Source organism: Canis lupus, chromosome 14 (genome assembly GCF_011100685.1).
Source record: "Canis lupus familiaris isolate Mischka breed German Shepherd chromosome 14, alternate assembly UU_Cfam_GSD_1.0, whole genome shotgun sequence".
Lineage (NCBI taxonomy): Eukaryota > Metazoa > Chordata > Mammalia > Carnivora > Canidae > Canis > Canis lupus.
The window spans coordinates 488,362-515,284 of record NC_049235.1 but is presented as its reverse complement, the minus strand read 5'-3'; the positions used below and the strand labels follow the sequence as shown (position 1 = coordinate 515,284).

Below are 26,923 nucleotides of genomic sequence, written 5' to 3'. Positions count from 1 at the left end.
ATCCTAGGGGCCAGTGCTGATGGACTGGTTGTAGGAATGATGAGGCAGGTTTGACAGTCCTTCTGGTGGTGATTCGGCCAGAGTGTGTTGGGTGCTGAAACTAGGGGGAGTGGGAATGTATATGTTCTCACCCAGTGCTCACTGGTGATGAGGGCTGAACATAGTGGAGCCCTGGTGATGCTACCTGAGCCTGTCATCAGAAGTGACATGGAGGCAGACCTGCATCCTCTCCATGCTCCAAAGCCTGGGGTCTCCTGACCACTCCTAGGGACAGCTGTGCGTGGCTGGGCTCCTTCCACCTCAGGACTGCTCTATCTGCCTGCCTGCCTGCCTGCCTGCCTGGAACACACTAACATTCTGTCCACACAGACAATTGCTCTTGTCTGAAGGCTGCCTCACATCCTGCTACATGGCTTTGCTAGGTGTTAAAAACCTAGATTCCTGGGCAACCTGCATTTGAGAAAGTGACTGTCTCCCAAGTCCCTGTTAGGAAAGGAAACTAGAAAAATGAAAGTACCTCCCTGTGGAGGGGTCAGGCCAGGTTTCTGCTCTCAACGAGGGGACCCTGGGGCAAATAGTCCCCGATGTGGCCTAGGGGCTACTTCCACCCTGGGGTGAAAGTGCCCGCCTGACAGGTTCCCCCTCGGATGTCATGGCTGTTGTGCTGTCCCAGGGCCCAGGTCCTGCCTATGGGTGAGTGCAAAGCTTCAGTTTGTCAGTGAAGGTGGGCTCTGGCCTGTGTCACTGCTGGGATGGTTGTTGCAGCTGTTTTGCCGATACTCTGGAGCATCTCACATTCACTGAAAGCATTCCCCCTCCATGTGTCATGTGTTATATATCACGCCCAGGGCAGGTGGAGTAGATGTGGGCATCATTTTCTGGTGACAGCAGCCTCTGGCTTCGGTCATACCTGCCCTGAGATCCCCAGAGCTCCCATGTAAGGGCAGGACTCCATGTCTGCTGCTTGGGAACCAGGTCTCATCTGGTGCTGGAGGGAGGGCCCCAAGCTGCTCCTACACTGCTGGCCCTGAGCAGCACAGAGACCCAGGACTCCTGTCTCTACAGGTTTCTCTGGCCAGTGTTGCTCCCACCAGTCTACAGCATGGGAAATATCTTCGCAAACCTCTTCAAGGGCCTTTTTGGCAAAAAAGAAATGCGCATTCTCATGGTGGGCCTGGATGCTGCAGGGAAGACCACCATCCTGTACAAACTAAAGCTGGGTGAGATCGTGACCACCATTCCCACCATAGGTGAGGAGGGGGGGGCAGTGGGCGTGGGGGGATGGCGGGGGCAGCTCTTCGCGAGGCTCACCCAGGTCATGCTCCCACAGGCTTCAACGTGGAGACCGTGGAGTACAAGAACATCAGCTTCACCGTGTGGGATGTGGGTGGCCAGGACAAGATCCGGCCTCTGTGGCGCCACTACTTCCAGAATACACAAGGTGAGCAGAGGGGCTATGGCCCGAGGGAGAGGTCGGGGTGCCTTTGGTGCTGGTACTAATGCCCACGGCTCCGCAGGTCTCATCTTTGTGGTTGACAGCAATGACCGGGAGCGTGTGAATGAGGCCCGTGAGGAGCTCATGAGGATGCTGGCGGAGGATGAGCTCAGGGATGCCGTCCTGCTGGTGTTTGCCAACAAGCAGGTAGGCGCACAAGTGGGAGCTGGCTGCCAGCAGACCGTGCCCTGTGCCAGTGGACGGCTTGCAGGATGGGGGTAGGGGTGGGGCGGCCAGGGGTCCCAGGGCGGGAGGGCTGGTCCCTGCAATCTGCTGACCCCAGGCCACTGGGCCTCTCTCACCAGGACCTCCCGAACGCCATGAATGCAGCTGAGATCACGGACAAGCTAGGGCTGCACTCCCTGCGCCACAGGAACTGGTACATTCAGGCCACCTGTGCCACCAGTGGGGATGGGCTCTATGAGGGACTGGACTGGCTGTCCAATCAGCTCCGGAACCAGAAGTGAGCCGCGCCCCCCTCCCCTCACTCCCTCCTTCCACCCTGCTTTACTCTCATGTGGTGTGAGTGCCAGAAGCTGTCTCCATGGTTGGTCACAGTGTGCTTCACCATGCTGTAAATGTGCAGACGCAGCCTGCAGCCGGGTTTTTATTTAATGTAAATAGTTTTGTGTTCCCAACGAGGCAGTTTCTGGTACTCCTATGCAATATTACTCAGCTTTTTTTATTGTACAAAGAGAATCAACCCACCGTTCAATACTGAGAAGGGATTTAGGCACATGGGGCCTCCGGGAGTCGCTGTGTGGGACCAGCCTGGCACACCTCCTCTGGGCATTAGGTCTATGTTGAGATCCATTTTGGTGGTTGGTTTTTAACCCAAACTCAGTGCATTTTTAAAATCGTTACAAATACAAGAAAAGGAGAACACTTGAACACACAGAAGGGAGATATGTGCCTAGTGTAGGTTCTGCAGTGGCGGCCAGAGTCCAGTCCACCAGTGGGCCATTTCCCATCGGGAACGTGAGACAGGGCAGAACCAGCCACGGTCCATTCTGCATGGTCACAATAGGGTCCCTGTGATCGCTCTTGTCTCGGGTCATCCTGTATCCCCTAGCATTTGTGCTTGTACTTGTGCTTATACGGCCACCCAGGAGATGGGCTGGGGGCTGCATCACTGCTCACGGACCCCTTGGAGGGACCCCGGCCTCCCTGGGGGCAGTGTGGGCACTCTGGCTTCCTCTGGGCTGCCTGGGGTCTCACCAGCAGGAGTGCGGGCGGGCAGGCCAGTCATCCCAGCACCTCAGCCCCGAGCCCCGGGAGCCCTGGTCTACATGTGCTTTCACTCCCTCAGCCTGCAAGGGTCAGATTTGCCATCAAAACAACGACCTCTACTGTTTTCTTTTGTATTTTGATAAACACTGAAGAAGCTGGAGCTGTTCAACTTTATCTTGGGGAAGTTCTCAGAACTGGTTTATTTGGTGTCGTGGAACCTCTTACTGCTTTCAATACACGATTAGTAATCAACTGTTTTGTATACTTGTTTTCAGTTTTCATTTCGACAAACAAGCACTGTAATTATAGCTACTAGAATAAAATCTCTTAACTATTTCATGGCTTTCCAGTGCTTGGGTGCCACTGACCCACACTTACCACTGTGCACAGAGGATGTCACTGGCTAGGGACCTACATGGTGTGGCTCACTGCTCCCTGTGTTAGGTGTGCATATGACCCAGCGCCCTCTCATCGTCCACCCGCTGACTGTTAGTGCAGCCCCTGGTCTATTCTGTGGGACTGGGACGTGGAGGGACAGCAGGGTCACCACACTGGGTGTGCCCGAGGCCTGCTCTTGTCCACGCCCATCCCTGCTAGCCAGCCTGCTCCTGAGGGGTAGGAAACCCCTGGCAGGGCTCCTAGTGGCTCTTTGGCTGGAGACCATCCCTCCCACCTGACTGGGCATGCTGGTCTGGTTCCTTCTCCTGGCTGGGGGCGCCCAGTCTGGCCCCCGCCCAAGATTGTTTATACCACTACCAGGTTGAAACACCAGGGCCAGGGTTATGAAGACAGAATCGTTTTTAGTTTGATGACTTAAAGCCAAAGATGCCAGTTTCACAATCATGAGTGCACCCTGGGTTTCATCCTCCCTGCAGGCAGGCTGTAATAGGAGGGTTTAATGACTAGGTGCTCACCTCCCAGGGGTGGGGCACACTGCTGGCTCCAGGTGCACGTCTGTGCCCTGGGGTTGGACATGGTAACCCAGGGAGAGCCCGCCCCCCCCCCCCCTCCCCGCCCTACCAGCAGGGTCTCAGGCTGGTCTTGCTGGAACTTTACTGGGACATGACAGCCACCTTCCCTCAAGGATGAGAGGCTTTCCCCTTAAAATAAGTTTATTTAAGTACAAAGTGAGTTGAAGAAAAATAGAAGTGTCTCGGGGCCTTCCCAGGCAAGTGTGTCCTCCCGGGGCAGGTCCCCTGCTGGACATGGGGGCCCCTTGTGATCTGGCCTCAGTCACTGTGGTGGCTGCGTCGCCTCTTGGAGCAGGGCAAGGAATCTTCAGAGTCAGAGCCGCACTGGTGGTGCCCCGGCCTGGGGATATGGGGACATGTGGTCAGGGGGAGGCTGCCCTGCTCCCCAGACCTTCCCTCTGCCCCGGCAAGGCTGAGCACACCTACCTTGCAGGAGCTGGAGACAGTGGAGAAGCCACCCTGCTCCTGTGTGCCTTGTCTTTCTTCTTCTCTTTCTTGTGCTTCTTCTTCCTCTTCTTCTTCTTCTTCTTCTCTTTCCTGCTCTTCCTGTGGCTCTCCAGGCTGCAGGGACGTGGGGTGGCGTCCCCTGTGCACTGTCCACACAGACACACCCCCCCCTCCCTGTGGCCAGTGGGTACAGCGGTCCTTCCTTCCCGTTGTGGCAGGAAACTGCCAGGAGCAGCAGAGGTAGGAAGGCGCCCTGCTTCCCCATCCAGGGAGGAAAAGCAGGGGTGGGAGTGCACCTTGCCTCCCCCTTGGGGGAGCCCAGCAGGTGGGCCTGGGACCAAGGGGTGGGAGCAGCCCTTACCCAGGCTGCACCTTCTCCTCCTCAAACCGAGGCTTCTTCCTAGCAGAGGTGGGGGAGGCCCCTGGGCGGCTGCTCTCCACGCGGTGGTGCTGGGGAGGGAAGGAGCAAGGAAGGAAGGCACTCTAGGGGGCTGTGGGGGGGCGTCCCAGTTTCGGCGCCCGCCCGATTCTGGGGTGCCCCGCCCGCAGAGGGGGGTTTACCGTGAACACCGACAGCCCCAGCTTGGCGGCCTCCTTGTCTTCCCGGGACAGTGCCACTCGGCCTGCAGAGCCGCTGCGGGAAGGCAGGCGAGGACCCCACGGTGAGAAGGCCCAGGCCTCCCTCGGCGGGGCGGTGCGTCCACCTGGGGAGGGCCCCTTCCACCCCCCAGCCACGCACCTGGAGCTCCCTAGGCCCAGCAGCCGGTCCACTCCCTTCTCCTCATGCTCCCCTCCTTCTCGCTTGCAGACCTCCACAAAGTCCTGTGCGGAGCCAGCGGGTCTCAGGCGGGGGTTCGCACAGACTCCGGGCGCCCCGCCCCCCGTGCGCCGCTCACCTCCTTGCTCAGGCCAGTGGGCTGCTTCCTCACGTTCTTGTAGCCTCTGTGGGGGCCGCGGGCGAGCTTCAGGCGGCGGCCGGAGTCCCTGGCCTTGCCCCTCGGACCCCGCCTCGCCCCCGGGCCCCCCGAGCTCCCCCGACCCCGCGGGGCCCACTCACAGCGCCGCCATGAGTGCCTCCTGCTCCGCCTGCCGCACGGCCGCCAGCTCCTCCTCCCGGCTCAGTCCCGCGCCGTCCGCCCGGCCCTTGGCGTACCAAGTGAGGTCTCGGCCCTTCTGCCAGCGGCCCACGGGGGCCATCAGCGAGTTGCCTGCGGGGACGCAGCGCGACTGCTCGGCCCGCTGGTCGCCGCTCCCCGCCTTCCCACGCCCGCAGCCCCCCTTTCCCGCACCTCGCGCCCTCTCCTTCCCCGCCCCCGCGCCCCCGGCTGCCCACACCGAGAACCTCGCAACCCCGCTTTCCCGCACCTGCGGCACCGCGCACGGCAGCTCGGGCGTCCTCCCCCGCCCCCCCGCCCCCGCCCCCCCCGCCCCCGGGCCCGGCGCCGCACTGACCCAGGTAGTTCTCTCTCTGTTTGTCGGTCTTCACGTCCTCCCAGCTGAACTGGTCCTGCCCGCCACGCACGCCGCCCCGGCTGGAGCCGAACATGGTGCCAGGCCGCCCGCCGCCCCTGCCTCCGTCAACCCTGGCCTGGCCGCCCCGGGCGGCGCCGGCGCCGGGGTCCCGCCGCCGCGTCGCGCGCCTTGACGTCACACTCGCGCATACCCGGGCAGCGCCGCAAGCGCCTGCGCATTGCTCCCCGGCCCCGCCGCCCCGCCTGCCCCCAGCGCTAGGCGCACCGCCCGGGAAGGGAGCGGGCGTAGGCGCCAAGGCGGGTCCCGAGGATCCTGCCGGCGTTGGGAGCCACATTGTGCGGGCGACGGTCCTGGGGCTGTGCCGGGAGATGGGCGAGCGGGTGGGGCCGCAGTGCCGGGAGCGGGCACCGGGGGCGGCTCGGCTCCGGAGAAGCGGGACACGGCCTGCAACTCCCGGGGCCGTCCCCTGGAGACCCCAGCGTGGAGGGCAGGCGGGACGGCGCAGGTGCGCCAATGCACGGGCTCCTCTGGCGCCGCGGGGGGCGGCTGTGCTGGGCAAAGCAGGATCAGCTCCGAGCCCTGGACACGGGGGAGCAGCGGCATGGACAGTGTGTGAAGCCCCCCACGTGGGCGGCGGCGAGGTCCTGCGGAGCGGGGGTCGGGGGCCCACACACAGGAACACCTGGTGCAGATGGGACCTCCACTGACCAGAGCGCTGCAGACGGGCCTGGGCCTTCCGTCCACTTCACCGTGTCACCCGCTGTGGTGAAGAGCCTGCCACCTCCGGCCCCCTTCAGAAGCTAAGCAGGTGCCCGTGCGTTAGTGGAGGTCTTGCCAGGCCCACCAGCAGCAATCTCAGTAGGTGGTTTCTGCCAGAACCCCCTGCCTGGGGCGGGGGGGGGCCCTCTTAGTGATTTCCGTCACCAGCACCCACCCTGCCTTGTGGCTACAAGTCCCACTTGTCCCTGCCCCGCTCACCCTCTGCTCTGCTGTTGACCCCTGCATCGTTGCTGTGACCCCACTTCAAGGGAAGGGCAGACAATGCCGTTGGATGTTCCCAGGACCCTGCGCGTGGCCAGGAAACTCAGTGGACCACCAGGGACTTAGGAGTCCAAAGGTGGGTGCTTAATGCAGCACCCTTCGCCAGGAGCCCAGACACAGCCCCCTCCCATAGAACGTGGGCACCTTCCCCACCTTTTGTATCAGTGCCCTACGGTGGGCACTCACTCAGGTTTCCAAGAGTCCTGACAGCCCAGGCCAGGGCAAGAGGCAGGCCTGGGCCAGGCCAGCGACAAGTGGAAATGTTGGGACTTGGCCTTTTGGTCTTGCAGAAGCCTGGCCAGGCTGAAACCCACCACTGGAGCAGAAGAATGGCAGCCGACCACAGGTTTGTTGTAGTCACAGGGGCCACAAGCCCAGCTGAAGGCACCTCCCTTTGTGGGCCAGTCCACTGACAGCCCGTACCAGCATCCCTGACACCCTGCTCCTCCCACTCTCTTCTTGAGGGCCCCTGGCCCCTGAGGCTGCAGCTGGTCAGGGAGTGAGGGGCTCCAGGGCCCTCTCCTTCCTCCTCCCACACGGGCACTCCCTTCAGACCTCGTCTGAACACCACAGCCTGACCCAATCCTTAGCCACCTAGCCCACTGGGTCGCAGAGAGCTCACAACAGACTCGAGCGTGCGGGAAGGAAAGGCCAGGTGGAGGCAGCTTCGAGAACACACGGTTTAAGGACACTTCCAGGCCTGGTCATTTTTTTGTCCAAAACTGCTTGTACCGCTCCACGTCAAAGTCATCATAGAGCTCTGGCTCCTCCTTTTTCTTCTGGACCTGTGACTCTCGTTTCCGGAACCGTGCCCGCCTCTCCTCTGGGGACAGGGCATCCAGGTCCACGGGCATCTGTGGGGAAGGGCATGCACAAGCTCACTTGGAGGGCCCAGAACCTTGTCCGTGCCTCCACTTCACCTCATTCTCCACTCTGTATTTAGGGCTTTTACGTTCTGCTGGATTTTCTCTGTCATCAGAGCTCTCCATCTTTACACAGACTTGTTTTCTCAAGATTGATCATCGTTACATACGCAGCTCACCGCTGCTGTCTGGTCTGACAGATGGGGTGAGCACTCCACCTCCAGCAATCCCAGGTCATGGCTTCTCCCCCTACTCCCCCCTTTAAGCTGCTGTGGGCACAGCCCACGAGCCCCTGGAGGAGCAGCTGCACCCCAGGGAGCACTGGGGAGGGAGGCATACCTCGAGTATTCGTCGTGGCTCCCGATAGCGGATGTGGATGGTGGAGCCATCCTGCTTGACCAGGAGCACAGGGTAGAGGCGTGCATAGGCTTGTCGGTGCACACGCGTGAGCAAGGCCCTGTTGCTATCAGCCTGCCAGGAGGACGTGTGTAGGCGACATACTGGAGCAGTCCCCGTCAGTACCTGCTGCCGCAGCAGGCTACAAACACACGTTCTGGTCAGTGGCTGGTGCTCGGACCCAAGCGCCCATGCAGCTCAGGCTGTCCAGCTCCTGTGGGGGCACGCGGTGACGCATACCAGACTGGAGTGTGGTCAGAGCAGCCCCTGCCCCATGGAAGAGGCTGCAGGGGCAAGTGCAGGGACCTTCTGGACAAGTGACGTCAGAGGTCAGCAGCCAGGCCCCCAGTGGGCTGAGAGCACGGTCACCACACAGCATCAGGCAGGAAAGATTCCAGGGGAGCAGAGACCCAGTACCATAGCCTGGACCTTTGTGTCTCCCCCAAATTCACACACTGCAGCTCTACCTCCATGAGATGACATCAGACGTGGGAACCCTAGAAGGTCATGAGCCTCCCCCATCCCCCCACGGTGTGGGACTGCTGCTCTTAGAAGAGCATTCAGGACCAGGAAGGCAGGCCTCGGCAGAACTCAACCCTGCCTGGACCCTGACCTCAGACTTGCAGCCTCCAGAACTGTCAACAGAGGAAGCCGCCCACCTGTAACCAATACCCCTAGGGTCCACCTGGCTTCTGAACACGGCAGGCAGCTGGACTCCCTGCACACAGCAGGGTGTGCCTCCAAGAAACCAGAAGAGGAAGCCCTATGCGGGCCACCTATAGAGGCTACAGGACCCCAAAGCTGTCTCTCCCCCACCCGTCCCCTCCCACGACCGCAGGTTGTGACAGGGTACAATTCCACAGCTCCCTGGAGCTGTCAGGCATTCCAGGAGTAGCCCTGCTGCCCAGTGCTGTGTCTGACACCACCAAGTGCCTTCAGAGGGCTCCCGGGCTGTGAGTGGTGGAGCCACTGATGGACGAAGCCCAAACCATCCCCTCTGGCTCCTGGTGAGTCCCCATGCTCTGCAGGCTTTCACTCAGCTCTCAGGATCTCCGGTTCCACAGAGCAGCAGCACAGCCCCTGCACAGGCACCTGCCCTGGGTGGCGTTCCCAGCACCCCTCGGCCTGAGGGTATGGTACCTATGCGTCCTCCACCAGACCCCGCGGCCCTAGCTGCAAGAACCACATCTTATTTGCTCTGAAGTCCCAGAGCCCCAACTGGGCACTCAGTAAATTTTGGCAAAAGAAACACCGGCAGAGAGGAGACAGATGGCCAGCTCCAGCGCCAGAGAAGCCTGTGGTTAGGCTGGCAGGGCAGGAGCAGCACTGGGGAGAGGGCACATGGCCGCCCTGAGGACCCTGGGCCGTGGACTGCGGGGACGGGGTGGGGGGGGGGAGGCGGCTTCTGCAGGGCTGAGAAGACAGCGGATGCTCCATGTCCTATCAGCAAGAGAGGGCTACATGGGGAACTCTCCTAGGGCAGGTGCCCTGCAGGAAGGCAGCAGCCAGAGTCCCTTGGTTCCTTTCACCCTGATGGCAGTGTCAGGAGCCCCCTCCGCCCCATATCCACAGAGCCAACTAGAGACTGGCTCTGCTTCTGTCCTCATAAAAACCATCCTCAGGCCACACTTGTCCTGTCGGGGAGACCAAGTGGTTTCAGTGGGAACAGCCGGCAGGCATGGCCCTCTCCACGGACCCAGAGCCAGGCTGGGCTGCAGATCTGAACAGGAAAGTCACGGTGACGGTGTGTTTCCTGCCGCCTCCCTCAACCCCTGCCAGGGCAGCCATCCACACCCACCCCCCTGCCTGCTCCAGAGCAAGGCGCTGACCACCCCTCTAGCGCCCGGACAGCAGGCCAAGGGGCCCCAAGTCCCCACTTACCCAAGCACGTTGCCCCTGGCGGCCATTCCTCCTGAGGGCCCCTGTGGCAGCTGAGGCCTGGGGAGGGAATAAAACAGGGTTTCCCACCTCATTAACCTTCACCTAGCCCCAGGGAGAGCTCGGACACATGTTGTCTCCCACGGAGGCATCCCCTCCAGGTCTCTGTCCTCCCCGTGACCTGTCAGGCTGCCCTGCCCCCCCCCCCCCACACACACACACTCGCTGCTAGGCTGAGCTGTGGACGGTCTCTGAGCGCCAGATGCCGGGAAGCGGTCCCGAGCGCGGAGAGGGGATCAGCGGGACGGGGGGTCAGCGGCGGGGAGGGGGGTCGGCGGGACGGCGGCGATTCCCGGCGCCCGCAGCGTGCGGACCGGGGCAGCGGGGACGCACGGCCGCTCCTCCCGCGCGCAGGGTGCCGGGGCGTCCGTGCCAGTGTCCGCGACCGCAAGCCGGGCTTCCGACCCCGGCAACAGAGCCCTTCTGGCCGCGACGGCGAGCGTGCCTCGGCCCCCGGGAGTGTGGGGGCCCTCCCCGCGCCTCGGGAGGACCGGCCGCCGGGCTACTCCCGACCACGCCGCCCTCAAGCGCCGGCGGCGAGGCCCGGCCCACCCGTCGGGAGCGCCCTTCCGGCACCGACCTGACGCCGGCCCCCAGCTCGGGGCCACCTCGCCTACCAGCGCGCCAGCCGCACGGGCCAGGCGGGAGAGGAAGCGACCGGGGCCGTGCACACGCCGCGTCCTAGGGCGGCCCCGCCGGGACGTCCTCCGCCCTCGCGGCGTCGCACGGTGCTGACGCAACCCTGAGGGGCGGGCGAGGCCGGCGCCGGGCCGTGACGTTAGCCCTGCGGGCGGAGGCGTGCTGGCGCGGTGCTGTGACGTAGCCCCTCATGCTGCGACGCCCGCTGGCCGGGCTGGCGGCGGCCGCCCTGGGCCGGGCCCCCTCGGACGGTGAGTGGCTGGCGCCGGGGCTCTCGGAGCGCGTCCCTCCGTGGGCAGAAGCGGAGCCGAGGGGCGCGCGGGCGGCGCTCCGAGGCTGTCCGAGCGCGCGGGTCTGCGCGGGAGTCGTAGCGGGAAGCGGAGCTGCCCGCAGGGTCGGAAGGGTCTCTCCGGGGCTCGGAGGCGACGCTTTCGGGGTCCCCGCCACCGGGGTCGGAGGGGCGCTTCCGGCCAGGGCGCCGCGCGCACGCCTCTGCGGACCGTGCCGGGAGCGAGCGCAGGGCCGAGCGGGCGGGCGTCCGGGCCGCTCGGTGTGGCCGCCCCTGCCCTGAGCAGCGCGTGTTCCCGAGCTCGGGGACGGAGGCTGGGCCAGAGTGGGGCGGGCCTGCCGCCGGCGCTCGGGCACACGGCCACGCGAGGGTCCGCTCTGCCGGCGCGTCCGGGGCCCCGCGCGCTCCGCCGGGCGGGCTTGGGGAGCGTGCGCGGGGGAAGCTGGCTGCTCCGCCCCTCCCGTCCCGGCGGTGGGGCCACGTTCCGGATCCGGCCCCACTCCGTCCCCCTCGGCTAGCCTGCGGCGCGTCTGGCTCCGGGGCGTCTTGCAGCCTGTCCCAGGAGCACAGACTGGAGTCAGGCTTGTTGGATACGGGTGGTCGGTGTGATTATACGGGCCTTTGGGTGAGCTCAGCTGTCCATGAGCTGGCCTGGGGTGCAGGGCGGGGGCCTGCCGCCTTCCCGCTGTCACTGGCCCTTTCCCGCCAGAAGGAAGGGGAGGAGTTAATGGCCAGTGGGGGGGGGGGGACATGGCCCCCCAAATGTGGACCTTCCCAGACTGTTCTGTCACCCTGAGATCTTCTGGACCCTGATTGGGCATGCTTTGTCCTTCATCCACAAGGGGGCCTGGGGTGCTTCCGTCTCCGGACTTTGCACCCACAGCTGAACACCCCTGTGCTGCCCTTTTCTGGTAAGAGTGGCACTCCAGCGCTCCTCAGGGCCACCCGCAGCCCAGGTCCCTGCTGTGCCTGCAGAGGTGCAGTCTGCTTGTGCTGACCAGGGTGGGTGTTCTGGGAACCCGACCGAGCCCTTGTCCTGTGGCTGGATTAGCAGTCTTGGGGGGTTATCACCTGCCGCATGTTTGTTTGCAGGGCACAGTTCAGTCTAAGCAGCTTGTGTCTGTTTTCTGTGATGTGTTGGGTATAGCTGAGAGAGGGGGCACTGTGATAGGATTGGCGGTGGAAGCGGTCAACCCCCTGTCCAGAGGAAATGTGCAGCAGTGAGGGTGACCTACTAGGAGCACAGGTGTGGGGGCCACCACCTCTGCCCCCACCCTGCCTGCGCGTGGGGGCTGGGTGTCCCCTCTGAGGGTCTGGGCTCCTTCCTGCTCTGTAGCTCTGGTGCCTCGGGCCCCCCAGCCCTGCCCTGGAGCCGTCCACAGTTTCAGAGGGCCTGGCTTTCTTTCAAGGAAGTGGGGAGAGCAAGTGAGAAAAAAGGTGTCTACTGCTTTCTGAGCGTTCCTTCTCAAGACAGGCTTGTATGAGGTCGCTTAGTTGGGACGTGTCCTCACATGGCCTGTCTCAGGGACAGCCATGACCAGCCGTTTTGGCCAGGTCCACTATGAGAGGGCACCCTGGAGCACAGCCAGGGCCTGTAGTGCCATCCCATGCTGGTGACTTTGCTCAGCACTGTGCCTACGAGGCCCTGGGTGCCAGGCCAGGCTGCCCTGGTTTGGTCAGGTGAGCCTGTGCTTGTGATGGGTGGAGTCAGCCTTAGGAGCAGGGAGGGAACTCGGCCCTGTGGGCCCCACGTGAGTACCCACTCAGTGCCCTTGGCAGGGCCAAGCTTTTGTGCCTACCCACTGTATCAGGGTTTCTGCACTTGAGGGAGGGCAGGAGGAGGTCTGGAGCCTGGGTTTGAGGGCCAGCGGGTGGGGGGTGGGGGAGGCAGGCAGGAGGATACTGGGAGAAGGCCTCCAAGCTGCGGGGGGGGGGGGGGGGGGGGGAGGAACGGGGACGGGACTTTGCCCTGGTGGATCTTGAGCACACCTGTCACTGCAGCCTGCTCAGGTGGAAGTGACCTGCACTGGCAGGGCTCTGGGGCACACAGCCTCCTGGGACAGGCCAGAGGGCCCCGGCGTCAGGTCAGGAGCCAGTAAGACCTGAGTGGCATGACCTGTGAGGGCGGCAGGCGCTGGGACTTCATGTGCACTGTGGGGCCCTGATGGAAGACGTGTCTTTCCCGGTAGGTTTGCTGTCTGCAGTAGCCAGAGCTGCCTGTGGGTTGGGGAGCAGGAGCTACACAGTGCTCAGGGCGTGGGGGTGCCACGTCCTGCCATCCTTGGTGGGGAGCCCCTTTATGTTCTTCTGCCCCGGGACGTGGGTGCTCCCAGTCGGGTCCCAAGGTGCCCAGCCATGTCTGCTGGATTGAGGGAGTGGCGCTGTGATCACCACTGGGCGGGTGTCCCCCTGCACTGCCATCAGGACAGCAGGGCCCAGGGAGACCTCAGCCCTGCAGGCAGGAAGGTGGGGTGCATGTGCATGTCCATATTGGGGTGGGGTGGGCGGGCAGTGGCTCAGCACCATGCGGGCCGGGGACAGGCACGTGGTGGACAGAGCCAAGCCTTCTTTCCACGCTCCACACCCCAGCCTGCAGCCCCACTTGGCTCGCCCCATCCCTAGCACCTGGGAAGTCCCACAGAGCTGGGGTGACCCCACCAGGCAGGGGGCAGCGGCAGTGAGCCTGGGCCTTGGACAGGAGAGCCTGGACTCCAGGACAGAGTGGGGAGTCCAGTGGGGTTGTGGCTAAGTTGAAAGACATGTCGTTGAGCAGGACACCTGGTAAGGTGAGGTGTCACTGGAGGTGACGCTCACATGTGCAGCCTCAATCGGCTCATGTGTGCTCAGCAGGGGATCCCTCCTGCTCCATCCTCCTGGGGTGGTGTCTTCCCGGGGCAGTGTGTGTGGCGGGGTGGTCTCAGAATAGCCTCCTTGAGCCAGATTACCGTGTTGGCCTACATCAAGGATTAGGAAAGCCAGTGGCCCCATGGCAGCCCTCGGCCGGAACACTGGGCAGCCCCAGGGAATCTGGCCCTGCCCTTGGGGACCCTGGACAGGAACCTGCCAGGAGGGGGCGGCGCCAGCTCCCCACACACCCTCCCGGCCTCCCTATGGCAGGCTGTGCCTGGCCCTCCTCACATGTGGCACCTCGTGCCTGGGTGGGGGGGAGCTGCCTCTTCCCTCTGTCCTGGGGGGGTGGGGCCAGCCGCCTTGGGAGGGATTAGTGCCCGGAGGGTGGGGCGTGGGCCGGGTTACCACCCCTGCCAGCTCTTCAGGGAGCCCAGGCTGTGAGGAGGCTGCAGCCCACCTGGAGGTGGGTCCAGCCCGGGGTGGTCCGGTGGGTACAGAGCTCCCCTCCTCCCGTGTGGGGTGGGGGTGGGGGGCAACTGTCCACCTGCCAGCTTTCCGGGGCCCCACATCAGAGCAGTTAGGATGCTGTGGTCCCTCGGGCTGGGCCAGGTGGAATTGTTCAGACCAGGCCTTGGGTTCCACAGATGGGTCTGAGGCTGTGGGGCAGGGTGCTGGGGGCACAGGGCACCTGCTGTGGATGGGGAGGGAAGCCACAGGTGGGCTCTAAGTCCAGGGCCTGCAGCTCTGCCCCAGCCGTGGGGGTGTTCACATGTCTGCATGCGGGGGGCGGGGGGGCGCGTCCCTCCGGCCTTGCTGACACCACTCTCCTTACCCGCAGGGATGTCGGGACCAAGGCCTGTCGTCCTGAGTGGACCGTCAGGGGCAGGGAAGAGCACCCTGCTCAAGAGACTGCTGCAGGAGCACGGCAGCATCTTTGGCTTCAGCGTGTCCCGTGAGGCCCTGGCTTGGGGAGCCTGAAGGGGGGATGGGGGGCTGGGCCCCCTGCTGACCTGACCCTGACCCCCTCACACCTACCCACAGGGAGAGTCCCCGCACTGCTGACCCCGACCCTGAGCCCCCACACCCACCCACAGGGGGGTCCCCGCACTGCTGACCCTGACCCTGAGCTCCCACACCCACCCACGGGGAGGGTTCCCGCACTGCTACCCTGATCCTGACCCCGTACACCCACACACGGAGGCTGAGCCAGGCCCTGTGGGGAGGACCATGGATGGAGTATAGGGACCCTGGGCCCACATGGATCCTGGGTGCTCGTTCCTAGATACCACAAGGGACCCACGGCCTGGAGAAGAGAATGGCAAAGGTGAGTTGGGTCCTCAGGTCCTCCTGCAAGGCAGGTGGACTTGGGGCATTGGTGTGCAGATGGGGTGGGGGCCCCGACGCCCTGTGGAGATCTCCACAGGCCCTTCTCTTGGCTTGTGGGCCATTCTCCATGCACCACGAGGGTCTCTGTCGTGGTAGCAGGACCCAGGAAGTCCCTTCCACCTCCCCTGCCCATGCTGACTGGCCCCCCGGCCCCCAGGAGCCTCCCCCAGGGAGCCCATGGTTTCCAGGCTATCTGAGCAGGGGCGTGTAACCACATGCTGTGTGCACATATGCTCCCTGCTTGATGGCCAGTGCAACCCCGCTGTGAGCCAGATGGGTCCCTTCCCTGAGGGCCCTGAGGGCCCAGCCGCTGTGGCTCAGTGGGCCCTTCCCTGCAGATTACTACTTCGTCACCAGGGAGGTGATGCAGCGGGACATCGCTGCAGGCGACTTCATCGAGCACGCTGAGTTCTCGGGGAACCTGTATGGGACCAGGTGGGCCACTGCCGGTGTCCTCTCCCTCCCAGGGGCTCTCCCTTTGGCTGGACCTAGGCAGGGGGTGCTCTGAGGGTTCTTGGGGCAGTTGGGGTCAGTACCCACCCCGCCAGCACTCAGGATGGGACAGCATTGGGGCTCTCCAGGCCACCTCCATCCACCTGGCCAAGCCCCTGGAAGCCAAGGGCCCCTCCAGACCCGTGTGCAGCGGGGACTCAAGGCATCTGGGTCCCCTAGGGGCATGGGCTGTGCTGGGCTCCCCTTCCCTCCTCATAATCCACAGTAGGGTCTTTGCTAGCACCTCCCATCTGGCTGGGATGCCTAGAGCTCCAGGCCCAGAGCCACGTCCGGGGCAGGCAGGTAGGCCTGGGCAGGCCTCCATGTGCAGCCTGTCCCTGAGCCCCTGTAAGACTCATCTCGCTGCACCCTAGGCACATCTGGGAATGCTGGTGGGCCCCCAGAGGGAGTCCCTGGGGCCTTGGGCTGTGTGGTGACAGCCACACAGCCACCCTGTGCCTTGGCCCACAGGCGCCCTCAGCCCCACAGAGGGCCCAGCACACAAGTGCTTCCAGAGAGCTGGAGGAGGTGCTGGGATCCGGGTAGGTTCAGGGCATGGGCAGCGATGGTTCTGCTCAGGCTCTTTGAGGCCACAGGAAGCCCCCTGAGCCATCCCTGTCTGTCTATTCCTGCAGCAAAGCAGCCGTGCGGGCCGTGCAGGCCATGAACCGCATATGCGTGCTAGACGTGGACCTGCAAGGCGTGCGTAACATTAAGAAGACTGACCTGCGGCCCATCTACATCTTCGTGCAGCCACCCTCACTGGATGTCCTGGTGGGGGTGGGGTGAGGCTGGAGCCCCAGGGCAGGAGCGGGAGCAGCAGGTGACCACAGAGGCTCTGACCCTCCCACATGTTTCAGGAGCAGCGGCTGCGCCAGCGCAACACAGAGACAGAGGAGAGCCTGGCCAAGCGGCTGGCTGCCGCCCAGGTGGACATGGAGAGCAGTGAGTGTGGGCGCCAGCGTCCCCCCTCCCCCAGGCTCCTCATGAAGCACGGGAGTCCCTGGGGAGGAGGGCCCATGCCAACCTGTGTCCTTCCCCCCCCCCCATACACACCCCACAGGCAAGGAGCAGGGCCTGTTTGACCTGGTCATCATCAACGACAATCTGGAGAAGGCTTATCGGGCCCTGGAGGAGGCGCTATCAGAGGTGGGCTCTCAGGGGGCACTCAGGCCTGTTGTGCTTACGGGCCCGAGGGCTGGTAGAGGCTACGTGGCCTGTCAGCCGACCCTGGCCCCAACCCTCCTCCTCTCCGTGGCAGGAAATCAAGAAGGCTCAGAGGACCAGCTGCTCCTGAGAAGAAATGCTGGTGGTGTCCTCCCTGGTGGGGGTGCTGCCCGCGTCTCCTGCTCACGCTGCCACGGCTGGTGGACCCTGGTCTCTCCCCATCTCCTGGGAGCTGGGGTGGCCTCCAATAAAAAACTGCTGGGTTATGGTGTCTGTGAGCCTGTGGATTGCCCTTTGGGCCAGGGATTTGGGGACAGGCTGTACACGTGCACCCCCACTCCTGGCAGCCCATCCCTGACCAGCCGCACGTGCTGTGCAGCACCTGCTGCTCTGGGCTGCCAGCCCGACTTCCTGTGCCCCATCTTCACATCAGGGATTGGCAGCAGCTGCCCCCCATCAGGTGTTGGGTACATCCCCTGCAGCTGGGCTGCTTCCTGCCTGAGGCCCCAGTGGGTATGGGGCCCTGGCAGGAGCAGACGGATCTGCTAGCCTCTCCTGCTGCCCTGTGGAGGTGCCCTTAGGCTGTGGGGAGGGCACGGAGCTCGCTCTGCCTGAGCCCTTTGTTCTCAGGGTCCCTGAGCTGAGCTGTGGTGGCCGAGGGACGGCACTGCTGCCCCAGGAGGGAGGCCGAACCCTGCGTCCTGCAGCCCATCCCAGTCCAGTGCTGGGCTCCAGGGGGGACATGGGACTCAGGGGTCCAGGGAGATACCTGGAGCCAGGGTGCTGTGGAGGGCGGGAGACGTGCTACGCCTGGGCTGTGCTCTTGGGACCCAGGCAGAAGCCAGACGGGGAGGGTGGACCCTGTCCCAAAGCGCAGATGCACCAGGAGGGTAGGTGGGAGCCTGGCCTGGATGCGAGGGTTCCTTGGCCTCCCCATGCCCAGGCCTGAGGCAGGTGAGGCAGGGCCAGCCTGACATGAGGGAAGGGGAGGGAGGGGGCCGTAGGGGACGCCCCTTCCTTCTCTGGGCCCTGTCCAGCCCCGGACAATCGGGAATTCACACCCTAGGCCTTGGGGGGAACAATGGAGCCCTTGAAGGCCCTCCCCCCGCATTGTGCTTGGTGGTGAGAGGTGGCCCTGGGTCAGGCCCAGGACTCAGCCAGGCATACACCCTGAAGGGCCAGTGTCCAGCCAGCTGGCAGGTGGAAGGGCTCAGGGACTCCTACTTCCTGGCCTGGAGAAGGTAGGGCCCTGTCCAGGGGACCAGGTGTGGGCATCGATTTGGAGATGAGCGTCATGCGACCTCTCTGTGGGCACAGGGTCTTGGCCCAGGCATCCCCCTCCTGCAGTGGCTGCCCCTAGGGGACCACAGGTACTTAGCGTGGCCAGACCAAGGCCCCCCTCCCTGATGTGGGGGGACAAAGTGTGATGATGGGGGAGGGGGCCCTACTCAGGCCAGCTGGTGAGCAGGAAGGGAGGGGGGTGCGCCTGAGACCTTCCCCGGCAGCTGGGACTTATCAGGCTGCGTTGTCCAGCCAGCTCCTGCTGGCCAGGCAGCTGCAGCATGTCCAGAGGCTGGGCTTCAGACCCATCGGGCCTGGTAGGAGGCTGGGGAGGCTTCCCTGTACACATGGGTGGAGGAACTGGGGTGGGTACACCTGCCCGCCCCACACCCTGCTTCTGACCCGGCCCGAGGTTCCTTCCAGTGGCCTGGTGGACCCCAGTTCCTCAGGTCTGGGCCCTAGGGTCACCGAGAGCAGACCTGAGCCTGTTCCCCAGGAGCGGCCCCCAGTGTGCCAGATGTCGTGAGTGAGTTGTCTGGGCGACCCAGGCAGGAATGGGGAGAGGGCGGGTGGCCAGGCTCTGCTGTGGGGCAGGGGATCTGTACCAGGTGGGCTGGAGCGGGTGCTGAGGATGTTTGGAGTCCGGTGGGGTGGGAGGAGTGGAGTCACCCAGAATGGCTGGGTGGGGGGGTGGATGCAGCCTCCAGGCCTTGCCAGCAGGGCCTGGGCAGGGCTGGAGGGCCCCACAGGGTGCTCCCCCAGGTCCCAGCCCTCCCCCACGCCCGGGGCCCCAGGGCTCCCCGTGGGAGGACCACCCTCACATCAGGGTTGCAGTGGGAGTGGACAGAGAGGGGCCCCTGAGTCCTTGGCGGGTACTCGCGCAGCCAGCTTCCCAGGTGCATCTGCCTCTGCTGAGCACAGGTGTGGTAGGGGTGGAACCCACCAAGGGCCTGGGGGAAGGGGCTCAATAGGGGAGTAAGGGGAGTGTGCATGCGCGCGTGCCCGGTGCGCCAGTGCCACAGTCTGCACATGCACCAGGCCAGCCCAAGAACCTTGAGGATGGGGACCTGTGAACCCCTTGGGCAGGACCTGCAGATGAGCCAGGAGCAGGAGGGGGCATGAAAGGGGAGCCTAGTGGGAGCTGTAGAGGGGAAGGGGGAGCCTGGGGGTGTGGAGGAGGAGGGAGGCTGTAGAGGTGAGGCGAAGGGGGGGTGAAGGAGGGAGGCTGAAGAGGGGACAGGGAGCCTGGGGATATAGAAGGGGAGGGAGTCTGCAGAGGGGGGCGCCTAGGGGTGTGGAGAGGGAGTGAGGCTGAGGGCCGGAAGCCTGGGGGCTGGTCCTCAGTACGCTGAGCGCTGGCTGCCGCAGGGGTGGGTGGATGTGCATTCCTGGCCCTTCCCCCCCAGGCAGCCTGGAGTCCACACCGTGGGATTGGATGGTGCAGGTGGAACCTGACTGGGGCGGCCAGGATGGGGGTCCAGGGGCAGAGACCCAGAGGGGAACCCCAAGGAGCAACCCCTAGCAGACAAGGGGGTCCGTGGGTGAGTCCTGAGGCCAGGCCAAGCTGACCTCAGGGTGCTTGTGGGTGCTCACAAGTGGATGAGTTAGAAAGGGGAGGAGCCTGGCTCTGGGTGGGGGGGGGGGACACTGCAGAGGAGCTGAGCATTCTGGGGGGGGGCAAGCATTCTAGGGGGAGCGGAGCCTTCTGGGGGGGTGCTGAGCATTCTGGGTTCTGGGGGCCCTGCCCACAGCCTCGCCTCACAGGGAGGAAGCCCCGCCTGGCCTGGAGGGGCTCCTGGGAGGAAGCAGAACAGGGATGGGAAGGAAGCAGATGGGCAGGCCCAGTTTCAGCCCCCCATGTGCCCCCCTGCCCTCCCAGGCTTGTTCAGGCTCAGGGGTGCGAAGAGCTTCCTCCTCCACGGCGGCCACTGAGGTGGGGGGGGTGCGTAGGGGTGGCCTGGTGCTGCCTGAACCCCCCCTATCCCCCCCCGGGGTGACCCGCTGGCCCCCAGCCCCACAATGGCCCCTCCCGCATCCCCGAAGTGACACTACCACCCCACCACCACCACCACCACCACCCCACCCCCAACCCAGCTCTGGGTGACATGCCATCTAAACGGACCCTCCTCCCCCTGTGTGCCCCCACCCTGGGCCTCAGGTCAGCTCCCCCGCATCCCCCTCCTCCGGGTCAGGGTCCTCTGGCAGCCAGGCCTGGTCCCCTGCCTGCAGCCTCCAAGAACCTACCTGGTAGCAGGGGGCCAGGCGGTACCCCAGCGCCCCTGGGGGCAGGTCCCTGCCTTCTCACACTGTCCCCTGGCCCTCCCGTTGTGGAGTCCAGCAGGGCACAGAGCATTCATCCTCACAGCTACTCTGGGGTGCCCAGGGTCTCAGGGGGCATCGAGTCATCCCCAGAGGGTGCCTGTGGGCCTCGGGTGCTCTGTTTCCTCACTTTGTCCGTGTTGACACCCCAGTCCCCGGGAAGGTCAGGTACTTGCAGGAGAATCTCCCACCACTTGGCCCCTGCTGACCCCGGTGCCCTGATGACTGTCTCTGCACAGGGGCAACCTGACCTGGGCCCCAAGCTGGCTTCTCACTTGGGTGGGGATTTGTGCCAGCTTGCATTGTCCCTCCTGGTGTGCTGGCCCTCAGGACGGGAGCTAGGGGAGGGGGCTGCAGAAACTTTGGAATTCCCTTTCCTTCTACTTTCTATGCCTGGGGGGACTCCAGAACCCAGGCTGCACCACTCCTTACTCCTGCTACCCGGAGACGCAGCCCTCGCAGTGTAAGGACGTGTGTACGTGCATCCATGGATGTGTGCATGTGCTTGCCTGTGTGGGTGCATGTGTGTGGGCACACGTGTGCGCATGTGTGCATGAAAGCCTGTGTGCCCACACACATGTGCACGAGAGCCCATGTGCCTGAGAGCCTGTGTCGGCACACATGTGCATGAGAACCCATGTCGATCCACGAGTCCATGAGAGCCCGTGTGGGCACGTGTATGCCAGAGAGCCTGTGTGTCTGCACACAGGTGCATGAGTGTATGTCTGCCTGGGTGTGCATGAGAGCCCATGTCTGCGTGCGTGTGCCGTTCCACTTCCTCGATCTCGGGCACAGGCACATGCTCTGGCACATGTCTGACACCCACCACATGTCCATAAGTGCAGGGCTCTTTGCCGAGGAGGACCATGGTGCGTGTGTCCATTGCTGTGGGTGTTTTGCACTGCCACCCTGTGAGCTACCGGGCAAGGGACTAGGCGTGTGTACAAACCTCCCTACACACACGTCCCCGTGTCAGTCCCCGGGGAGCCATCGTGTCGTGGGCAGCTGAACACGGGCGCAGACCTAGGTGTCCCATGCTAACTCACGACTCCCCGCCCCTCCCCCAACGGGTCCAGTAGTGAGAACCCCCCCCAGGCAGGAGGGGCGGGGCATGGAGTGTGGGCGCTCCTGGACACGTGGGGGCGTGGCCGCAGGTGGGACGTGTGCCGCGTGGAGGGGTGGGTGTGGGGGCACGTGCAGGGTGAGCCAGGGCAGGAACGCAGGATGTTGACTGGCACGAGTGTGTGCGGGGTAGGGCATGTGCAAGGTGTGAGCAGGGCGAGGACCTGGGCGGGAGTGCACGTGGGCACGTCCAGGAGGGCATGAGCGTGTGTGTGTGTGTGTGTGTGTGTGTGTGTGTGTGTGTACCTGCCGGGGCAGAGCACAGGCCCTGCAGCCGTGGGCTCAACCTGGGGTTGCTTACCTGGGTGGCTGGTGCTTGGCTGTGACTCTTGGGAGCCCTGGGAGCGGGACTGGGCAGTGTGCCTCCGGGGTGCGGGGAGCCGGGCAGAGGGCGGTCCAGGTCGCAGGGGGCAGCTAAGGGCTGGGGTCCCCTTCCTGCCAGCACCTGCGTGTGTCAGGAGGCATGGGGTGCGGGGGGGCGGAAGCCTGGATCTGGAGCCCCATCCTGCGTGGTCCTGACGCCAGGCCTGGGCTCCTCCAGGCACAGCCAGTCAGTGCAGCCTCCTGGCTACTGCAGCGCTGGCATCAGGCGGGTGCGACCCAGGCCCTGCACACACTGGGCACTGGCCCTCGTCTGAAGAGTAGTGGTGCTGCCACCTGTGAGCCTCTGCCCCTCACCCAAAGGCAACTTGAGTCCCCACTGTGCTGGGAGATCTCGGGGAGAGCCTCCTGCTCCCCAGATGGCACCCTCCCCCCACCCCGCCCCCAGACTGAGGGGCCTGCAGGGCCAGACCTGATGGGCTGCGTCACCTCCGGGGCTCTGACCCTAACACCTCGGAACGGGCTGCACAGCACACACCTGGAGCTGGCCAGGGGCCTGTGGGGACAGGGACCCCGGGGACTGGTGGGCCTACAAGGCTACCATGCACGCCTAGAGCACACACCAAACGACTCTTTCTCTCTGCTCCTCCTGGGGCCCCGGTCCTGGGAGGAAGAGAAGAGGTGGGGGCCCCCTCCCCCCCCCGTGCCTCCCCCTTTTCTGGGTTTCTGCGGAGGTGGGGCTGTCAGGTTGGGGTGGGCACAGGTCCTGGGAGACCTGTGCTTAGAACTCCGGACGGAAGAGCAGCCAGTCTGGGGGTGCAGGGGGTCAGAGTCACTCCAGGGAGGGAGTCGGGGCTCTGGGTGCGCAGCCCTGTGTGGGCGGGGTGGTGCATGTGTGTCTGTGTTCCCCAGGGGTGTGCACCTGTGCACCAGGGTGTAAGTGTGCACACGTGTGTCTGAGAGCTTGCACATGTGCCAGTGCATTTGCTTGTAAATGTGTGCAGACAGGAGCGTGTGTGTCCTGTGTGCACCCAAATACTCAAATGGACATCTGCGCATCTGATTGTGAGCGTGTGCACACATGAGCATGCAGGTGGGGGTTCACATGTGCAACCATATGCATGTATGCATCTGAGAAGGGCTTATGCATGTGTGGCTCTGAGGGGCACTGCACACAGATGTGAGGAAGAAGGGTCATTTCCCCAGGAACCCCAGCTGCCCCCTCTTCCTGCCCCCACCCAAGGGGAGAGGCTCCAGCTGCATAAAGCCGAGCTTCCCTGAGCCCCTGCTGCCTCTGCAGCTCCATTCCACACCTGCCCACGCTGCCTCTCACGCAGAGGGAGGGGGCAGACGCACCCGACATCAGGGGTCTCCTGTCCCCAAACTCCCCCCGACGCAGGTACTGGCCTTGGTCACCAAGTTGGGAGGGTGGGCGTTGGGAGGCTGATGCCCCTGTCCCCTTCCTGGAGGCAGAGAAAGATGAACAGCAGCCTCTGTCTCCAGGGCAGCTCATCCACAAGGGCCTCCCATCTGGGACCTTGGCTGTCTCCAAGGGTCACAGATGCCCTAAGGTCCCTGTGTCTTGCTGGACCAGTCCCTGTCTTGGAAGGATGTCGGGCCTCCCTTGGCTTCCCAGTGGGGATGTCCTGCTATGTGGCCATAGGGTGGACAGGGTGGTGGTGTCGGGACAGGAGGGGAAGCAGCCCCAAGGCTTGGGCAGCAGCGTGGGGACCCTGCAGGTGCCTTCAGGGAGGCATGAAGGTGGGGGGTCCTTCGTGCAGAGGGAGGAAGCCAAGGCCCCATGCAGTTGTGGAGTGGAAAGCGGGGCACGGCGTGCTGCTAGGGGGCCTGGGGTCGGAAGGGGCCTGGGTTGGGGGTGCGCCCAGATGGTGGGGACCGGGCTGCATGAGACCCTTTCCTCTGACCTGCACACTGCTTGAGGGGGCTGGCCTTGGTCTCCCATGGGCTCTCAGGGTCTGGGCTGGGTCCCCAGAGCTGGGGGTGGGGCACAGTTTGCCAGGGGCCGGGCTTTGGTGGGAGGGTAGACAGGGTGCTGGAGCAGCTGCAGGCCGCTGGGATGTGGGAGGAGTCTTGGGGTGAGCCAGGGGTATCCTGACTTCTCCCGTATCCCTCCTCAGGGCGAGGTCAGGACCCAGGGTGGGCATGGAGCTCCTGGAGGGTGGCAAGACACCCCCCTTCCTCAGGCAGGGTCCCTGGCTCCAGGCGCTGAGATGCGCCCCGTCCCTCCCAGTGCTCCATGACTCCTGCTCCAGGAGTGCTCCTCTGGTCCTCTGGTCCTAACCTCCCCACCCCACCCAGGAGTGCTCCTTGAGTCCCCTGGTCCTGTCTCCCCTCCCCACCCCCGGTGCCCCTTCGGCCTTCCCTTCGGCAGCTGGCCCCCGAAGGCCCCGTCGCCCGCCCCGGTTGAGCTCCCCCTCCGGTCCCCCGCTGGTCTTGTCCCACCCCCTCCGCGCCCTGGGAGTGCCCCTTAGATCCGCTGGTTCACCACCCGCCCACCCCCACCCTCTGCCCCGCCCCGGGTTGAGCTCCCGCTGCCGCCCCTGCAGGTCCCGCGCCCCCGCCCCTATGACCAACATGAGCTGGAGCTTCCTGACGCGGCTGCTGGAGGAGATCCACAACCACTCGACGTTCGTGGGCAAGGTGTGGCTCACCGTGCTGGTGGTGTTCCGCATCGTGCTCACAGCCGTGGGCGGGGAGTCCATCTACTCGGACGAGCAGACCAAATTCACGTGCAACACGCGGCAGCCAGGCTGCGACAACGTCTGCTACGACGCCTTCGCGCCCCTGTCGCATGTGCGCTTCTGGGTCTTCCAGATCGTGGTAATCTCCACGCCGTCCGTGATGTACCTGGGCTACGCGGTGCACCGCCTGGCCCGCGCCTCAGAGGAGGAGCGCCGCCGCGCGCCCCGACGCCGCCTGCCCCCCGGGGCCTCCGGCCGCCGGCCGCCCCGCGCGCCCCTGCCGCTTCCACCCCCGCCGCACCCCGGGTGGCCCGAGCCCGCCGGCCTGAGCGAGGAGGAGCCCATGCTGGGCCTGGGCGACGACGAGGAGGAGTCGGGGGCGGCCGACGGCCCGGGCGCCGACGACGCGGAAGCCGAGGACGCGCTGGCGGCCAAGAGCGCGGGCTTGGACCAGGCGGCGGGGGTGGGGGGCCCGGCCGGGCAGCACGACGGGCGGAGGCGCATCCAGCGCGAGGGCCTGATGCGCGTGTACGTGGCCCAGTTGGTGGCGCGGGCCGCCTTCGAGGTGGCCTTCCTGGTGGGCCAGTACCTGCTGTACGGCTTCGAGGTGCGGCCGTTCTTCGCTTGCAGCCGCCAGCCCTGCCCGCACGTGGTGGACTGCTTCGTGTCGCGGCCCACGGAGAAGACCGTGTTCCTGCTGGTCATGTACGTGGTCAGCTGCCTCTGCCTGCTGCTCAACCTGTGCGAGATGGCGCACCTGGGCCTGGGCAGCGCGCAGGACGCCGTGCGCGCCCGCCGCCCCGCGCCCGCCGCCCCGGGGCCCGCGCCCCGCCCGCCGCCCTGCCCGCCGCCCGCCGGCCTGGCCTGCCCGCCCGACTACAGCCTGGTGGTGCGCGCGGCCGAGCGCGCGCGCCCCCACGAGCCCGACCTGGCAAGCCTGGCGCTGCGGGCGCTGCGGGACGGCCACGCGCTGGGGGAACGCGACAGCCCGCCGTGCCCCGGCCTCCTCGCTGCCGCCCGGGGCCCCGCGCGGCCCAGCGCCCCCGCCTCGGGCTCGGGCTCGGGCAGCGCCGCGTCGGGGGGCACGGGCGCGGGCGGCGGCCAGGCCGGGCCCGGCGGGAAGCCCCGGGCCGGCTCAGAGAAGGGCAGTGCCAGCAGTAGGGAGGGCAAGACCACGGTGTGGATCTGACGGGCGCGGCGCGGCGGCGCGGCGGCTGCGGGGCGGGCAGCGGACATCATCTGTCTTCTCCTTCTCCTCCCCACCTCCGCGGGGACCCTCCCTCTCGGGAGGCGGGAGGGGGGCGCACGCCGTCCGCTCCATGTCCCTGCCGGTCCCTCCCCGAGCCCCCCTGTGTCCAGAGTAGGACGAGGACCCTGCGAGGGTCCGCAGCTCTGATCCCCAACCCGGAAGGGTGGAGGGGACTGTGGCTGGGGTACACTCCTCCCACCCCCTCCTAGCCGCTCCTGGCCCCCTGGCTGGCTGCCCAAAAGGAGGGACCCCGCTGAGCGGGCAGGGGCTTCACCCTCTCCCCTGCAGCAGCCCACCTGCGTCACCCAGGGGCACCTGGGGGGGGGGGATGGGGGCACTGGAGGCACCGTGCTAGGTCCCTACTCCCTGTGGCCACCAATGGGGCTCCCTCCCCCTCTGCCCCCCTCCTGTTTCCTGCAGGGCTGAAAGCAATCCTAGGTCTTTCTTGAGCAGAAGGGGAAACCAAGGTTGGGATGTGCCTGGCCCCTGCTGGGCCCTGGTCCTCCCTCCGAGGGGAGCATGCTCTCAGCTCCCTGCTGGACAGTGGTGACGCCATAAGACAGACCACAGCTGCTGGGGCTTCTCGTACTGTGCTGTGGCCCCTTCCTCTGAACACACTGAAGTCCTACAAACCTGTGGGCTCACCTTCTGCAGGTGGTGGTCGGGGCTTGGGTGGAGGTCATCCTGGGAAGGGGTTCTGGGGTCCTCTGTGCTCCTTCTCTGCCCCCAGCCCCCTCCCTAATTCAAACACAGTCCCCAGGACAAAGGAAGCAAAATAAAACTAACTTTTGTTTACAGCTGCCTCCGTGGGTGCATGTGGACATGCACACCTATGTTGTGCATGCACACACGTGTATATAGTGTGGTGTGGACATGTAGGTGAGTGTGCATGCCTCTGTGTATGCATGTGTGATGCGTGCGGGTGTGTGTACATGCACTTGTGTGTACCACTGCCCCCCAGGGATGCATGGCTCAGCTCCAGCCTTGCTGGGAGAAGCAAGGCTCAAGCCACGTGGGTGCCCTTCAGTGCCAGGCAGCATGGCCGAACCCGCAGATGGTGAGAACAAAGAACACAGGCGGGTGGCGGGCACTCAGGGCACAGCATTACTGAACCTGGCCACAGCTGAGGGGAGGGTCAGCTGCTGCCAGCAAGGAGCCCCCTCCAACTCGACTTAGGGGACCCAGCATCCTCCGAGCAGGCTGGGACAAGCCCTCCTGGCCGGCAAACCCTTGTCAGTGTCCCCAGCCCAGT

General features: G+C 64.9%; 5 protein-coding genes across 14 annotated transcripts; 3 read left to right on the top strand and 2 right to left on the bottom strand.

Annotated features, from left to right (window-relative positions):
* The first annotated feature begins 1,064 nt into the window (after positions 1-1,064).
* Positions 1,065-2,013, top strand: ARF1 (ADP ribosylation factor 1). Its single transcript, NM_001251927.2, is given in 4 exon segments — positions 1,065-1,250; positions 1,331-1,434; positions 1,511-1,642; positions 1,801-2,013. Coding segments are annotated over 4 exon segments (546 nt in total). The 5' UTR covers positions 1,065-1,102; the 3' UTR covers positions 1,963-2,013.
* A 1,492-nt stretch (positions 2,014-3,505) lies between these two features.
* Positions 3,506-5,783, bottom strand: C14H1orf35 (chromosome 14 C1orf35 homolog). Of its 2 annotated transcripts, XM_038556439.1 has the most exons (8): positions 5,596-5,779; positions 5,201-5,351; positions 5,040-5,085; positions 4,883-4,965; positions 4,705-4,777; positions 4,505-4,593; positions 4,123-4,257; positions 3,823-4,036 (listed from the first exon to the last, which is right to left on the bottom strand). In XM_038556439.1, the coding sequence occupies exons 1-8, from the start codon at positions 5,687-5,689 to the stop codon at positions 3,955-3,957; spliced, it is 753 nt and encodes a 250-aa protein (XP_038412367.1). In that variant the 5' UTR covers positions 5,690-5,779; the 3' UTR covers positions 3,823-3,954. The 2 variants fall into 2 exon arrangements, with proteins under 2 accessions (XP_038412366.1, XP_038412367.1); XM_038556438.1 differs by lacking the exon at positions 4,705-4,777 and having other exon boundaries at positions 3,506-4,036; positions 5,596-5,783.
* A 1,540-nt stretch (positions 5,784-7,323) lies between these two features.
* Positions 7,324-10,614, bottom strand: MRPL55 (mitochondrial ribosomal protein L55). Of its 3 annotated transcripts, none has more exons than XM_038556443.1 (4): positions 10,472-10,614; positions 9,798-9,854; positions 7,860-8,058; positions 7,324-7,511 (listed from the first exon to the last, which is right to left on the bottom strand). In XM_038556443.1, the coding sequence occupies exons 2-4, from the start codon at positions 9,821-9,823 to the stop codon at positions 7,362-7,364; spliced, it is 375 nt and encodes a 124-aa protein (XP_038412371.1). In that variant the 5' UTR covers positions 9,824-9,854; positions 10,472-10,614; the 3' UTR covers positions 7,324-7,361. The 3 variants fall into 3 exon arrangements, with proteins under 3 accessions (XP_038412371.1, XP_038412372.1, XP_038412373.1); XM_038556444.1 differs by having other exon boundaries at positions 10,435-10,586; XM_038556445.1 differs by having other exon boundaries at positions 10,463-10,576.
* Positions 10,608-16,948, top strand: GUK1 (guanylate kinase 1). 3 transcript variants are annotated; one of them, XM_038556442.1, is made up of 9 exons: positions 10,644-10,744; positions 12,784-12,967; positions 14,471-14,584; positions 14,915-14,956; positions 15,357-15,453; positions 16,146-16,290; positions 16,371-16,455; positions 16,574-16,659; positions 16,772-16,948. In XM_038556442.1, exons 3-9 carry the CDS (start codon positions 14,473-14,475, stop codon positions 16,805-16,807), a joined length of 603 nt encoding a protein of 200 aa, XP_038412370.1. In that variant the 5' UTR covers positions 10,644-10,744; positions 12,784-12,967; positions 14,471-14,472; the 3' UTR covers positions 16,808-16,948. The 3 variants fall into 3 exon arrangements, with proteins under 3 accessions (XP_038412369.1, XP_038412368.1, XP_038412370.1); XM_038556441.1 differs by lacking the exon at positions 12,784-12,967 and having other exon boundaries at positions 10,608-10,744; positions 16,146-16,284; XM_038556440.1 differs by lacking the exon at positions 12,784-12,967 and having other exon boundaries at positions 10,608-10,744.
* Positions 16,949-17,769: 821 nt separating this feature from the next.
* On the top strand, positions 17,770-26,466 carry GJC2 (gap junction protein gamma 2). 5 transcript variants are annotated; one of them, XM_038556433.1, is made up of 2 exons: positions 17,770-17,918; positions 24,288-26,466. In XM_038556433.1, exon 2 carries the CDS (start codon positions 24,307-24,309, stop codon positions 25,609-25,611), a length of 1,305 nt encoding a protein of 434 aa, XP_038412361.1. In that variant the 5' UTR covers positions 17,770-17,918; positions 24,288-24,306; the 3' UTR covers positions 25,612-26,466. The 5 variants fall into 5 exon arrangements, with proteins under 5 accessions (XP_038412361.1, XP_038412364.1, XP_038412362.1 ...); XM_038556436.1 differs by having other exon boundaries at positions 17,912-18,047; XM_038556434.1 differs by lacking the exon at positions 17,770-17,918 and adding an exon at positions 18,138-18,275.
* The last annotated feature ends 457 nt before the right edge of the window (positions 26,467-26,923 follow it).

What these genes read in the sequence shown, in the direction of transcription:
- GJC2 (XM_038556433.1), top strand. Translation starts at nt 24,307, where the DNA reads ATGACCAACATGAGCTGGAGCTTCCTGACGCGGCTGCTGGAGGAGATC.
- MRPL55 (XM_038556443.1), bottom strand. Translation starts at nt 9,823, where the DNA reads ATGGCCGCCAGGGGCAACGTGCTTGG. An exon ending in GCCAGGGGCAACGTGCTTGG is followed by an intron (nt 8,059 to 9,797) that starts GTAAGTGGGGAC and finishes GTGTGTTTGTAG; the next exon opens with CCTGCTGCGGCAGCAGGTAC. An exon ending in AGCCACGACGAATACTCGAG is followed by an intron (nt 7,512 to 7,859) that starts GTATGCCTCCCT and finishes CCTTCCCCACAG; the next exon opens with ATGCCCGTGGACCTGGATGC.
- GUK1 (XM_038556440.1), top strand. Translation starts at nt 10,684, where the DNA reads ATGCTGCGACGCCCGCTGGCCGGGCTGGCGGCGGCCGCCCTGGGCCGG. An exon ending in GGGCCGGGCCCCCTCGGACG is followed by an intron (nt 10,745 to 14,470) that starts GTGAGTGGCTGG and finishes CCTTACCCGCAG; the next exon opens with GGATGTCGGGACCAAGGCCT. An exon ending in CTTTGGCTTCAGCGTGTCCC is followed by an intron (nt 14,585 to 14,914) that starts GTGAGGCCCTGG and finishes GCTCGTTCCTAG; the next exon opens with ATACCACAAGGGACCCACGG.
- C14H1orf35 (XM_038556438.1), bottom strand. Translation starts at nt 5,689, where the DNA reads ATGTTCGGCTCCAGCCGGGGCGGCGTGCGTGGCGGGCAGGACCAGTTC. An exon ending in GAGGCACTCATGGCGGCGCT is followed by an intron (nt 5,086 to 5,200) that starts GTGAGTGGGCCC and finishes CGGCCCCCACAG; the next exon opens with AGGCTACAAGAACGTGAGGA. An exon ending in CTGGGCCTAGGGAGCTCCAG is followed by an intron (nt 4,594 to 4,882) that starts GTGCGTGGCTGG and finishes TTCCCTCCCCAG; the next exon opens with CACCACCGCGTGGAGAGCAG.